This window comes from Hippichthys cyanospilos, chromosome 7 (genome assembly GCF_059441005.1).
Source record: "Hippichthys cyanospilos isolate Australia breed blue-spotted pipefish chromosome 7, RoL_Hcya_1.0, whole genome shotgun sequence".
In the NCBI taxonomy this organism is placed as follows: domain Eukaryota; kingdom Metazoa; phylum Chordata; class Actinopteri; order Syngnathiformes; family Syngnathidae; genus Hippichthys; species Hippichthys cyanospilos.
In genome coordinates, this window is record NC_142375.1 from 17,843,032 (window position 1) to 17,857,745 (window position 14,714).

At 39.0% G+C, this 14,714-nt stretch overlaps 1 protein-coding gene across 1 annotated transcript in view; it reads right to left on the minus strand.

The window, feature by feature from the left end:
- usp43a (ubiquitin specific peptidase 43a) overlaps positions 1–12,381 on the minus strand; it is a 67,160-nt gene extending 54,779 nt beyond the window's left edge. The window contains exons 1-2 of the mRNA XM_088420249.1: positions 11,753–12,381; positions 439–597 (exon numbers count right to left, since the gene is read on the minus strand). Of these exons, the coding sequence (XP_088276375.1) occupies positions 439–597; positions 11,753–12,349 (756 nt within the window). The 5' untranslated portion in view covers positions 12,350–12,381. The remainder of the gene's footprint in view (positions 1–438; positions 598–11,752) is intronic.
- Positions 12,382–14,714: the final 2,333 nt, after the last annotated feature.

Sequence of the window (14,714 nt, forward strand, 5' to 3'; positions counted from 1 at the left end):
TTTTGGGGGACAATCACGGATTTAAAAATAAATAAATAAATAATTTAGGGCTGAAACGGGTAATTCGAGTACCTCGGCTGGAGGCATTTTTACCTGCCTCAGAAACCCACTTATTAGTGCACACGTAAGAAAAAAAATATGTCAAGCAAATGGGAAGTTCAATTACCAAATAAAGGCGCCAAAACGACTACATTTTCGCTGACATTGTACTGTACACTGCCTGTTGCCAGCATTTCGCAGTGGCTCGGATATAATATCTTATTTAACGATTCAACGATCAACTATAACATTGATTGGATCAGGCAAATTAAGGCATCACAATAGAGTTATAGATTGTAAATTGTCAGATTATCCAATAAAATCTGTGTAAAATCTAATTTCAAACTGCACTCAGTCACCATAAGGAACAAATGAAGCCGTAAAAATGCAATGACTCACTTTGGCTTTGGTGTTGTTGCTACTGCTGCTGCTGCTACTGTTGTTGTTGTTTGGGTTTTTGGCATCTTCATGAACTCTGTCCAAAAGCCAGAGGAGGAACTCCAGGGCATCATGTTGAGAGTTGCCCCGAAACTGAGAGCCATGTTTGGCTACGATGCTCTGGAAAAACAACGGCACATTAGTCATGAGCTGTCAATCAATGTTGGTACAAACTCATAAATTTCCGTGAATTGCTATGAAAGTGCCTAACTGAAAATTCGGTGCTATTGCATTAGTGTTTTTGTCATTAGTTCAAAGCTGTGACTTTTCGTAATTATTCAAACATGAATTAATTCAGGTAAAAATCTAAATTGCTTTAACCCAAGGCAAATTGATTTTTGCAATATCCAAGTAGAGAATTTCGAGTGGAATTAGTGTGCTCGTTTTCATTCCACCATGAAAAACATTATGCTAACTTCACTGATCAACCAAAAAAAAAAGGAGCATGAGGGGCTTGATTTGAACTAATTAATCCTAATATTAATCAGATGACATTTCAAGTTTTTAATGCATTGAAAAAATTCAGCTCATTACTTTACATACTTTCATATACTTTACATACAAAATCATGTCGCGGGCTGAATTAAACCTATTTGCGGACCAGGACCAGCCAATGGCACGTTTGACACCCCTGAATTAAAAGGACATGTCTCGTTTGACAGAAAGTAATACCACCCCAGCCTATCTATGATTGTCGACAACATGCTGGTTCCATAATCAGGAGCATGACACATCAAATAAAAGTGGAGGTGTCAAGTGTGCTGCTGTGTTATGATACCTTGACAATTATGTTATGGCTACCTCGGTCGCTGTCTTAACAGCAGAAGATTCCATCCCTCGATTTAATCTACAAGCGATCTCCAGCAAAGGCAATGTGTATCTGTTTTAATGTGGCGCTAATGACAACATTGCTGTTGAACAGTTGCATTTGTATGAGTCTGTGTTATTTTTGTTTTTTTTTAAAAAACGATCAAGCCAGCAGCAATATGATTTTTACGTTCCACAGTTAGTTTGGTTGCTGGTCAGAGACACTAAAGCACCAGACTAAACGGGTGTTGGTGTGTTTGAGCGTACAGTGTTCATGTTGAGTCGCAGCTGCTGCCAGGCTAAGTGAGACCATCTGCTGTTCCTGTGATTGAACACCATGTGAGTTTTATTTCCCGTATTGAAAATGGGCGAAACAGATGGAAGATGGAATAGTCTTTCGTCAAATTAATACAAACCCAAGGGGAAGACACTAGATGAGGGCACAATTACTAGTGTAGGGAAGGAGGGGGACTTTGGTTTAGTTCCTTCATCATTTTCCACATTGTAATTTGGTCCATGGTTCACTTGGAGTTCACACTGCCATCATTAAAATGAATAATGCACACCAATGAAGACATATTTAACAGTGTGCCAGGTCAGATGTTTTGGTGACTTTTTACAATGGAAACACAATAAAATAGGATAATGGCTACTACACAAAACCCAGTGGAATATTGCTGCAAATGTGTCTACTTTTATAGAGACACACCACTGAAATAACTACACAATATGGTATTTTCAGGGCCGATACTGATATTCATTATCAGTACTGTATCGTAGTCCAGGAGGCTGATCATCGGTATTTGGATCTGATATTCAATTTTAGTAAAAGATAAAAGTATTGGCATCAAAATAATAAACAGATAAATAATTGAATATTCTAATTACAACTTAACTTTTTTAAATGTCTTTTAAGCATATGTTTATTTGACAGCTCTTCATGTTTGTATGATATGGGTGTTTTTTATTTTTTTAAATACATTTTAGACCTGTACAGCTTTGTTATGAAATACTAATAAAAAGTTCAAGGAGATTCCAGGGATTTCTGCATGTCTTTTACCTTTAATTGTCGGACAGAAGAATTCTCATTTTGTTTAAAAAAATAATAATAATAAAATCACCACAGTTCCTGGTTATTAGCATCACACATAATTTAAGAAAAAAAAACATGTAACATTGAAAATATTTTTTCTATAAACCGAAAGATTAGCCTAAGTAATAACCGAGAAAAAAAAACATAGTTTCACTTTTTTTTCCTCAACAAGAAATCACAATCCAATCCCCCTCACCCCCCCAAAAAAAATCAAACAATTGAAAAACTAACCAGAAAGATAACATAAGCAAGAAAGATTTGCATCTTGCATTCCTATTTTTAATACAAAATAACCGAAACCTCAATGCACAAGCGAACAAACTTGTAAAATATGGGAGCATGCTGATGATGGACAATTTTGACTTAGGACATTTTGGTTATTCCATAAGCAAATAGCAGGCCTTCTTTTAGCGACAAAATTCCGTTAGCATGCTGACTACACACTGTTTAACAAATAATGTTCACATTTCAAGAAGATTTCCCTTTAAATCAATCAATATTGCCTCTGCAGTTAAGATAACTCCCCAGCAAGTCCTGCAGCCCTATCCTCCCTTTCTTCCATACTCTCCTCATGTTTGCTTTACACAACCTTTGCTTCATATCATGTCATTCCAGTCCTCTGCCCTCCCAAAATGCCAGACCCATTACTCTCTTCTTAAAACAATACACATAGACGGATGCATCTATCAAATACAGAGTGAGCCCACTCCTCATCACTGTGGATCCTGCCTAACAGGATTGGATGGATGCCAGTATGACAGGCAGTGAAATGGTGAAACATTAGGGCCATTTTCAGTCACAAAATTCTTTAACCGAGGTTCATTCTACAGGTGTGTCCAGAGGCACTAATCAGTTTTTTAAATTTAACCAATTTTATCCAGATTTTACTCATGAATCCATGATGACGATCACTGGTCGTGGTTTTGTAGCCGAAAATTGGGATATTGTGAAAGTATAATGGATTGCTCATCTGTCCATCCATTTTCTAGAGAGTAGCACTTATATGCATCTGTGGTGAACTTAGGTGATTGAAGAACGACAAACAATGGCAGGCCAGGCCAACACCGTCACCCCATATTATTCGCAAACATTAGCAGACATTAGCAAACTTGTCACTTCATGGAATTAGCATCGATACCCACCTCTATCACTGATGCTCATTGCTGTGTTTTGAAAAAATATTTACAGTATCACTATCTTTTAACTGACCTAACGTGGGTGTTTATGGACTGCGGGAAGAAGCCAGTATGCCCAGAGAGTAGGAAGGAACGCAACTGACCAGAGATTCAAACCCCAAACCTCTCAAGTGTGGGCAGACCTCATCCTCACTAGTGTTTTGCACTGTTTAACACACTATAGTGTTGTGATACGGTAATTGTAGATGCAGATTATGTTGGACATTACGTTTATTGGATCTCATCACACAGAGTGAACCTCCAGCATTCATCTGATGCAAAATGGACTAAAGTAATTGTTGTTTACTTATAAAAAGATGAGTAATTGTATTGCTAAAAATTCTCAGGGCACCATCTGTTCCTTTAAAAAAGGTTTAACAGTCCAGGTGGCACGTATCCACCACTAAGATTAGTGTGTGCAAACATTGTAAACATCCTCAGTCATGAGAGGTCCTTGAAGGAGAGGAGACAGGATGAGACAAACAATCCATCAGTGTTGGCCTGCGTCATTCTCACACGCCTCCTATACACCCCCTCCTCAAACAAAGGAGACCACTTCAAACACCTCTCTTCATCTCCTCGCCTGAGCTCCTCGAGCCTCACGGAGCCAGGGCCCTTCAAGCGTGAAAAAGATGAATCCGTGCCCCTCTCACCAAAGAAACTCTCAAAAGAAGTGGCTGTGTTTTTCAAAACCTTTGGGTCCACCAGTGTTAAGCTGTGTTTTCTCAAGGCCAATTAATTGTGCGCCAACGTTTAACCAATTCAATGGCATGCCGTTTTTACAGATTTAATCAGCATCAAACATTAATTCACAAATTTGGAGTCCTTTTCAATTTGGTAGTTTTCAGCACAGAGCCGCATGTCTACTAATAGTTATACGTGATTAACCCCTTGATGCCAATTGCCACAAATTTGCATCAAATATCTTCCACTCCAAATACGCAAAAATAAAAAGTTTATTCACCCATTGCTGATTGATACTGTACATTACAAACACATACCGAGGAACCTTTTGCAAGCATTATTTTTTCTGGTTTCCAGTTGAATGGGACTCGACATCCTTTTTGGACTGCTAAGATAGACTCATGCAACACCAGATTTTTTATTTTGTAGACTTGTGTACTTTTGTAGTTAAAATGAGGAGCTAGAGTGCCAATAACACATGTTTTTGATTATATGCCATGTATTCTGTTTGATGCTAGTATGAGCCAGTCGGCAAAAATTACTTTTTGAAATGACATGCTCATGCTTCAAAAAAAAGTTCAGTCAATGTGAGTGAGATTAATATTATTATTTGTCTTTATAATGTGTTTTTTCATAGTAGTGTTTTATTATAGTAAATCAGTTAGTAAAGTTGTAACAAGATAACTTTGTAACTTAAAAAAAAAAAAGAACTTCCAGAACTGAGATGGGAGCAGGTTGTTGTTTTCTTTGTTTTTTTTTTTTGTTTTTTTACCATTTATTTGACCATACCATACTGTTGTTGTTGATTTTCATCATACCTATTCTTTGTTTTATGTGCAATACTAATACTAAAATAAACACTCATGTTATTCTATCACAACAATACAACAAAACACACCCTAATTTTTGTTTTAATTGTTTTGATAAATTCAGGGCTTAAGATGTTACGGAGGGATCAGTTTTGGAATGTTGATAAATGTGGAAAATATTAATATTAATATTGTGATTATCTTGGCATTGAATTAATAGCAATTGAACTGCTCTTCTTTTACAAGATCTGCATTTTATTGGAGTTGGCTTCATCAGTTCATGCAACAAAGCTTGGTGAGAAATAGTGTGGCAATTCCAACTATTGAGGCTCAAAGATATTTTTTACAATGGAATACAATATTAATGAGGGAGTTTCCACACAATGACTAGTTGAGTGACAGAGGCAAAGTATTTTAACTGTCATATTACATTCCAAAAGAATGATGCCATTCATGGTTAGCACATGCCTCCAAATTGGAGCATAAACATGAACTTTTTTCCCAAAATGTTGCTATTTGTTATGAATAAATCTCTTCTCAGAATAAGTTGAAAAAATATTTTATGACACTGGAAGTATCAGATGCCTCCATTAGCCTCCAGGCTGTGATCACAAAGCACATACGTAGCAGCTTGTTATGGAGGCCTTGTTAAACATCCTTTTTCCAACTCTGGTGTGTAAACATTGTGGATTTAAGCAAACATATGCAAATGCAACTGTAAATGTTACAGTATTTGAACATCCTAATATGTTGTTGAAGCCACAAAACTACCCCTCTCTTTATGAACTTGATCAAACAGTTACTACATCTGCAATGCACCAGGACAATGCCCCCCCCCCCAAAAAAAAAAAAATAAAAAAAACTACAATGAAAGTTATCGTTAGTCTTTGTAAAGGGACTACTTTTAATTGGTAAGCAAGAAAGCAGTATACCTTGTGATATAGGCCACAACGCAGCACTTGGAAATGCTAATGAATTGGCGTTTTTGTATTTCTATCTTTCTAACCTCAAATATTGCAATGATGCAGTTCATCAGGTTGATCATTTGTTTGTCTCCCAAAAGTTATATCGGAGCAACATATTTAAAAGAGATGTTGTAGCGAGCGTTACCTAGTTTTGATTTTCTCTTCACTTGTGCTGCTTATTCTGGTGTGTGCATCTGACAAATGGATGCATTTTCTATTGATACATCACAGCTCCTCTCAGGAAATCAGCACGGCACTAGTATCAGTTGTTCTTTTCAAATGATTAAGACTATATGTGTGTATTGTCACATTGTATGTCTACATGTATTCTAACAATAATTGTGTTCTGAGATGTTAATTGTTAGCCAGTGTGCCCAGCGGGTGAACTTGTGATTGACTTCCCTCTTGTATTTACGCATTGAGATCGCAGAAGCCATATGGTTGCTTGAAAAAAGTGACTTTGATCTGACTGACAAACATTTTGAGGACTTTTCTCAATTAATATTTACGAATTATACCTGTGAAGCTGACCATTCATCTGTAAATCTGATGAGTCAGGTTACTTCTATCTCCAAAGGATCAGTGTACATATTAGAAAATCATCACCATTCACTTTCATGCCAACAAGAAATAAATCAAGTTTCTGTTTGTGATCTTGGAAAAAAAGTGTGACTGGAGAGTGAAAGAAATATATCAAGAGAGCCGGGAATTCTCAAGCCATGTTGCCTTCAAATCAAGAGGAGTTTGGGGACATAAATTTTACACTTGAGGAATTAGGGAGGAATGTTGCAGTAACAAGCAGCTTTCACGGATGCCTGTCCTTTCTTTACTATGGAGACAGTACAGGGAGGACCACAGTTTTATTTACAAGCGAAGCCCCCTTCTCATCCCCCTCCTTCTTCACCACTGGAGACATCTCAGCATGGGGCCTCCTCTTTCTCCTCCTCATCTTCCAGGCTGGATGCACTTGCTACAGTAATGCTCCCTCCAGCTTTCCTCAGTGTGTGAGCAGACACACACATACACACAAATCACTGTGTCCATGAAATGGGGTGAGGCCAAGCAAGAAAGGGGAAATGAAGGACATGTTTTCTTTAGCGATGCAGAGAAGAAGCCCAGGGGGTGCGCCGGTGATCCAGTCAAAATATTCATCTTGGTGAGGGACAAGACATCACTCACGCACCGCACACTGTTAAGCTCAAATGAAATTATCTCATTTTCATTTGAATGAGGCGACAACTGTATATGGGAAATCTTCTACATCCTTGATCATTCTTTATTGTTGCCCACAGTAAGGATAGGATCAAGTGGGTGCCCCCTATTCAGACATTAAGAGCAGGAGGTAATAGAAGTGTCTCACAGTAACCGCCATTTTGTCACACTGCCTTAAAAGACGTCACCCTTCCTCATTAGAGAACAGATACTTCTAAGTCCAATACAATCGCTTTTGGTCAACCTCCAGGTATGTTGAGATTTGGAAACAATTAGATCAGTATCACTATGAAGATATTTTTTTTGTCTTAATCAAAGTCATTCAGCCGTCACAAAGAATTATTAGCAGAATTATTAAACTCAGCATTATATTGAAAGTGGCCAAACAAGTTCTCATATACAGTACGAATATAACTGACTAACATATTTTGTTCACTTGTATATTGTCAGCTTGCAGTTTTTTTTTTTTTTTTTTTTTAAGTATGGAAGATATAAAAATTTCTAATAGAATTGCATTGGCTCAATACAATAAATACGACAGTTGGCAGGGGGCACGCTGAGTTGATTGCCAGCCAATTGCAGGGCACACCGGGACGATAAACCATTCATGCACCTAATCACCTCTGAGGACAATTTTTAGGGTGTCCAATACACCTGCCGTGTGTGTTTCTGGAGGTAGGAAGCCGCCAGAGTGCCCAGAGAGAACATGCAAACTCCACACAGGAAGGCTAGAGCCAGTTGGAATTGCACACGGGTCCCTTGATGTGAGGCGGATGTGCTAACCACTTATCCACAAAGATGCCCCTCTTGGAACAGTTTCACTAGAAATTACAAATTAGAAGAATGGAAAGCTGTTAATGTCATTGCATTTTACGGAACACACTATATTGGAATAGAAAGGCCTTTCTCCTAAATTGTCATATTATTTCAAAGGAAATACATAGAATAAATATTTTTGAATAAAAAATTAGTCCTTTCCATGAACGTCGCCTTCTATCAATGGAGGGGTTTGCGTGTTTCAATGATCTGACAAGCTAAGTTGTCAGGGGCTTTAAGAACAAACATGTCCGAGGTGAGGACATCTGGTTAGGATGGCTCCTGGACGCCTCCCTGGTCTCATGTGCCAGGCATTTTCCACAGGGCAGGAGGCCCCAGGGATGACCAAGGACACACTGGACAGACTATGTCTCTTGGTTGACCTGGGAACGCCTGGGGATCCTCCTGGAGGAGCTGAATGAAGTGGCCGGGGAGAGGGAAGTCCCTGCTCAGGCTGCTCCCCCCTCGACCCAACTCCGGAATACAGCAATAGAAAATGAATGGATGGATGGATAAAAAAACCTAGTTTCACAGAGTTCAATTTTTATTTTCAGTGTCTTGTTTGTTGTTATTCAGAGCAATAATTTAATACTAGTATTTGCATCAGTCTGCTGTCACCCAATAAGCACTTTGTTGACCACTTCTTAAATAGCTTTGAATTTGAAAAGGTCCCAATGTGTTGTGTGCTGATCAGGCTGTAGAATAGGGCATGATGTGTGAGTGTCCTCTCCCTCCGCGCGACTGCTGAGGAATGCCGTCTAACCACCTCAGCGTGCCGGTTAGTCGTGCAGGTGAGTCAGGCCGAAACGACATAACCGGTATGTAAATCAGTCACGGCGACACAAACTACCTCAGTCATAAAACATCATGTGAAGGAAATCACATGACCAAGCACGGCTGTTGTAACATGACCTGTGGACTGTGCTTCTGAAAAGTAAATGGGACAGAGGAAGTCGACAACGATATAATCATAACTTTGCTTTCCAGCGTTTGTGATTTTTTTTTTTTTTTGGTTCTATCGGTGAAGGGCTCAAATCTCGGTAAAAGTCCGCCTATATAGCGGAGCTGTTAGCTTACTATAAGCACTTTGACTTGCGATCATTTTAGCGTTCACTGACAAATTCAATCAAATGTGTACCAAACAAGAGGGGTGTAAACATAAGTCAGTATGTCATAAATCAGAGTACAATAATAATGAAAATAAATCAGTGGCTTTATCACCAACTTTTCATGAAATAATATGTGGACAGTAAAAATGTGGACTGCCTTTCTAAAGCGCTGAACTTACCTAGACACTATATAAATAAAGTTTAGTCTCGTCACAGCCAATTAGAGCTTTGTGCTTAGGTAAACACTTTTTTGGTTTTGTGGCTAACTGGAGGGTTGGTACATCTACCTTGAAGATTATAACTGTCTCATTCTCTGTACATTGTGGAAGTAATCTACAGGGAGCCCAATGCTTTTGGGTCTCTAATGGTCATCTTCCCTCTTTTCTCAAATAGTGACCATCCCTCTAATAGACGCCAGGCCCCAATTAGCTGCTAGGTGCTTCATCTACTTACATAAATAAGTGCCTCGCTCAAAAAGACCCCCCCCCCCCCCCCCCCCCTACACACACACACACACACACACAGTCAGAAAAGTGCTTTAACTGTAACTGTCTCAGTACATAGACACGTTAGTGATTCCGACTGAACTATTTTGCGAACAAAAACAGGAGCATCTATAATAGAATGAGAACACTTGCATGAATCAGACGTAACTAAGATGATCTTACATTAATTTAAGTCTTTAACCATGCAGTGATTGCTTCACAATATTGTTTGCATCCAATTTCTTTTTTTTTTTTTTTATTCTTTTTTATCTATTCATTTGGCCTACTCATCTGTACGTTTGCTGTTGAACAAAGTAAAACCATCTCTCCCCCCACATAATAAAAGATAATAGGGACGGGTTAGCATCGATATGAGGAATCATTATTGGGTCCAATACGGCCTTATTTTAAGGTATTGGGTCCTCGTAGAGGATGCCAATATTATTCACCGATACCTAAGGTGAAGAAAATCTGACAAAATCCTCTTTGGTATAGTTGGCACTTTACTGCAGCAATTTAACATCTTTGAATCATCAGCGGTGAAAGGACAGATTTTGTTCAGATTTGCTCGGTATCTGTAAGTACTCCAAAGATAAACATCAACTTGAAAAAAAGCCGTATCAAACATCCCTTAAATATAGGGTCTCGAAACACACTGCAGAGAAGCAACAGCCATTTAATGTAGTGTAGTGACTTGACGTTAGATCATGACACATTTGCTTAGCTGCCTTATGGCCCCCTGTTTCCATTCGGCTGGCCTTGGTTTGCACATGCACATGAAACGGCCGATTAATCACTTAATAGTAAGCTAATGGCACACATTGTAGGCGAGCTTATTACAGCCGCTGGCCGTGCTTTGCCCTTACAACTGATTCCAATGAATATTTAAGTATAAGCATGATTAACATTTACACATACTGCAGTCCGATGGGAAATTAACTCCTAATAAGAGATGTGGTTCTAGTGGTATACTACATGTCATTTTGTACCTTAAAGGTATACAATAGCATCTAGTGCTTTTGGAACCATGCAAATAAGAGCTTGTGATCATACCTGTTGTTTTTGGAAAAGGGACAACAATGCATAATAGCATGTTGAATGTTAGAAATTAAAATGAGGTCAAATTAGAAATTGTTCTGGTCATTGTTGTACTTTTTTATTACATTTTATAATAAGCCCTTATAGGTTGCACTTGTTTTGAGTTATCTCTATCACATATCGAAAGGAATATCAACCTCACTCCTTTTTTTTCAGACAAATAACAGAACTAAAAATGTTGTTGTATGTTTTCCATGTTCAAATGTATTTGCTCTTATTTTGAAAAGAAAGCCTGTAGTATTTCCATCTTGTTAATCAAAAGCATTGATTTTAATTTGCTGAGACCAGGAAAAAACCCAGTCAAAATCTCACATACACTGAAGTTCCTTATGAATGTCCCCGCATGGGTGCTTGTACCCATATTTGAGGTCATTTGGTTAACAGCTGATAATAGATTACAAGGACCTATCTCTATTGTATCTGTAGTTTAGTGTGCCTTTTTTCATTTGTTTTTGACTTGCTGCTGTGCTTACCTTTATGTTGTTCTGTTTTTGTGTTAATTTATTTGCTGTTGCAGTTTCCTTTTAGGGTGGTTTTTTTTATATTTACCTTTTTGTTCTTTTGTTCCTTTTGCATTTTTTTATCTGCTGTTTTGTTTAGTTTGCTGTTTTTTCATTTGTGTAATGCGTCTGTGGTTTTGTGTAGCCACTTTTTTTAATATCTGTGGTTTTGTTTTTGTAGTTTTGATATATGGGGGGGTTCCATTTAAAATTTCCTTCGTGGTTGGTTAGCATTTTCAACTTTAGGGTCACAGTACATTTTTGAGTTTTGTGGATTGTAACATGAAGTGTTATGGTCGAGCCTACTACTTCCTGCTTTGACCACGCCCATTTCACACTCCCCTTCATCCCAACGCACCTGTGGAGTCTCGTGACAACTACGCCTACTTAAGATGGAGGCCAAAAAATTAATACAAATAATACAAATAATAATACAAATAATAATACAAATAATAATAATAATAATAATAATAATAAATGTATGAAACTTCAAGAAAAAAATAAAAGGCACACTACTCTCACCTTGAAGTCCACGGAGAGCTGCGGCGTGTATTCCAATGTCCACAGGGCTCGAACCAGCGACGCCAGCTGCTCGGTCACCTCACCCCTGGCCGCGGCCTCACCGTTCACTCTCCGGGCCAACACGTCTGACTTGTACCGCTCCAACCCAAGATACTCGGCCAGAAGGTCGGTGTTGCTTAGGCATTGAACCACGGCGTTCATGAAGCAGGTGTTTCCGTGGTTTTTGAGCCCCAGAGCGCCGGGCGTCTTGTCGCCGTAGCACCACGACAGCCGCTCTTTGACCGAGCCATGGGACAACAGCGTGGAGCTCTTCTTCAAAGCGCCCTCCTTCGGAACCACCGCCGGGTGTTCGTCTTTAAAGCCGCCGGTGTCGCTTCTGCCGAAGCCGCCGTCGTCGTCCTCCTCTCCGGGCTCCGGCGGCCGCCCCTCGCCGAAGTGCGCCAAAGTGCTCAAAGTTTTTAGAATCCTGCCCATGAATTGACTGAGAGAACGAAGAGATTTCCGCCGGGTGAACACTCCGCTCCGGTGCTTCTTCTCTCTCCGCTTGGTCGTTTTGGCTTTCATGGGCTTCCGCGGCTTCTCCTTGCGGGGATCCATGGCTGCTGCTGCTGCTGCTGCTGCTGCCTGCACCTGACAGGAGGTACACTCGCTCTACTGTGGAGGAGGAGGAGGAGGAGGAGGAGGAGGCGCACCTGTCTGCCAGACAGTCTAATCTTCCTCCTCCTCTTCCTCCTCCTGCGCCTCCCGCCTTTTCGCAAACATCGCAGCCGCAAAAGTGACACCGAAACGGAACCAGGAAAACGCTTCAACCTCGTCGCTGCTATTTATGCGCTGTCTTGTTCATCCTCCGTGCCACACGCAGGCTAATACTTCACTACTGCTGAAACGAACGCGTCTTACTCCCGCCCAGATAGTAAGGAACAATGCCCGCCCCCCACAACCCACTAGGGAAGCAAAATAAACACGCGTTGGGCCACTTTATTAGGTACACCTGCCATTGGCTGATACGTGTTTACAGTGTTCACTCGCTACATCGCGGTTCGCTTACTTCGGCTGCACGCTATTGCGGATTGTCATTTATGAACAGAACTCTTTCTATAGTGATTTTAGGTCGCTGTTTTACTTTTTTTTTCCTTTTAGTCAGACCAATAAAAAGCAATTTTATTTAAAAAGTCATTCTCTACTTCTAATACATGGATTTTCATTTATGATCAAACCTACTGCAGGTTTACATAGCTTTTTTCCTTGCTCTTTTCCCACTTCTAAGTTGCACCAGACAAAAAATATTGATTCCATGTATTTCTTTTCACAAAAAAAGTAAATAAGGGTACAAAAGCAAAAAAATAAATAAATAAATAAATGCATTATTTGCTTTGGATTTCGGTTACTGTAGGTTTTGTTTTGGGAATGTAATTCCCGCGATGAATAAGGAACCCAGTAATGCGTCATCAAATCAAATCAATGATTTGATCAGTAAATGCATTAAGTGACAACGATCTCAGACCATCTTTTGGAATTGGAAGTTTTGAAATGCCATTACAGTGGTGCCTTCAGATAAAAATTTTGACAAAAATTTCAAACCTATGCTTTGTTACTGAAAAACTCACTGAATCACTATTTTGTTGACAGAGGAAAAATTCTAATATGAAAGTACTGTTTTGGTGTCATTTTGGTGCCCATGAACCATGTTGAAGTGAGGTGAGGAACGTCATGAGGTGCTTTGCTGGCATTCAGATTTATTGTAGTTTGTGGAAACTTAAAAGAAAAAAAGAAAAACTCCAAAGATTTAAATAAATAAAAAGTATTTAAGGGTTAAATGAAATGAAATGCCTTAATAAAACTATAATTATACTGAAAGTTCTTTTAATCTGTTACTAAATATCATCCATGAACTGCTAACATTTACCAGCCTGTAAAAAAAAGATGGACATCAAATTCAAAAGGAGAGAATGTAAAATAACTTTATTTACATTTCAGACACATTCCCAACTCCATTGGAATTAGGGTATAGTTGATTTTTTAAATCACAAAAACAGAGGTGTGTAGACTTTGTATATCACCGTGTTAGCATATATATGTAAATATATGTGATATATATGTGAGTATGAGTGCTGTCAAATGATTAACAAATTTTAATTAATCATATATGAGTATGAATGCTGTCAAATGATTAACAAATTTTAATTAATCACAAAACTTTCTATAATCACAATCGTAATTTGCAAGTTACTCTCTAGCTCATAGAAACAATTCTCAAAATGTCTGAAATGGAAGGATTAATTCTGCCCATCAGTGCCACATTCAAGCGTTTGTGAGGCCAATATTTTGAATTTTCCGCAAAGTTCTCATACATACACACAGTATATGGTGCTTTAATGTCAAATTGACCGGCAGATGTGCTTTGCAGACGTTGCTGTCATGCCCACAGATGGCCACTTAGATGCACAATCTCCATACACACTATTGTCAGTGTGAAACACCTTGTCGAAAACATGCTAGACAACTGAGCCTATAAATAGCCTCACTCATTTTAAGGCTGCCATTGCTGAAAAACTCCAGTAACGACATAAATGGAGCTTTTTGTGCATTTGTGGTTTGTTAACGGGAAGCCAGCATCTGCCGCGTTCTACTCCGATTCTAATCATTCGAGCCTTAATTTCACAGCTCACCGCTGCCCAAGATTGAATTTAGTGGGCCAGATATGCTGATTTATTGGGAAAGATAGTCAGAGCCGACGTTTCCGTAATTTCCCTAATGCTCTTACTCTGCTATTGTTGGAAAATGTGCAAAGGCAGTACATAATAAAGGGCAATTGTACCAAATCTTCTTTGCAAACTTTTGCAGAGTTTTTTAGGTTGCCTTTTAGGGGAAATTGAACAGGGTCTTAGGCGCCTTGATGTTGTACACAGCATATGTACACAGCATATATATATATATATATATATATATATATATATATATA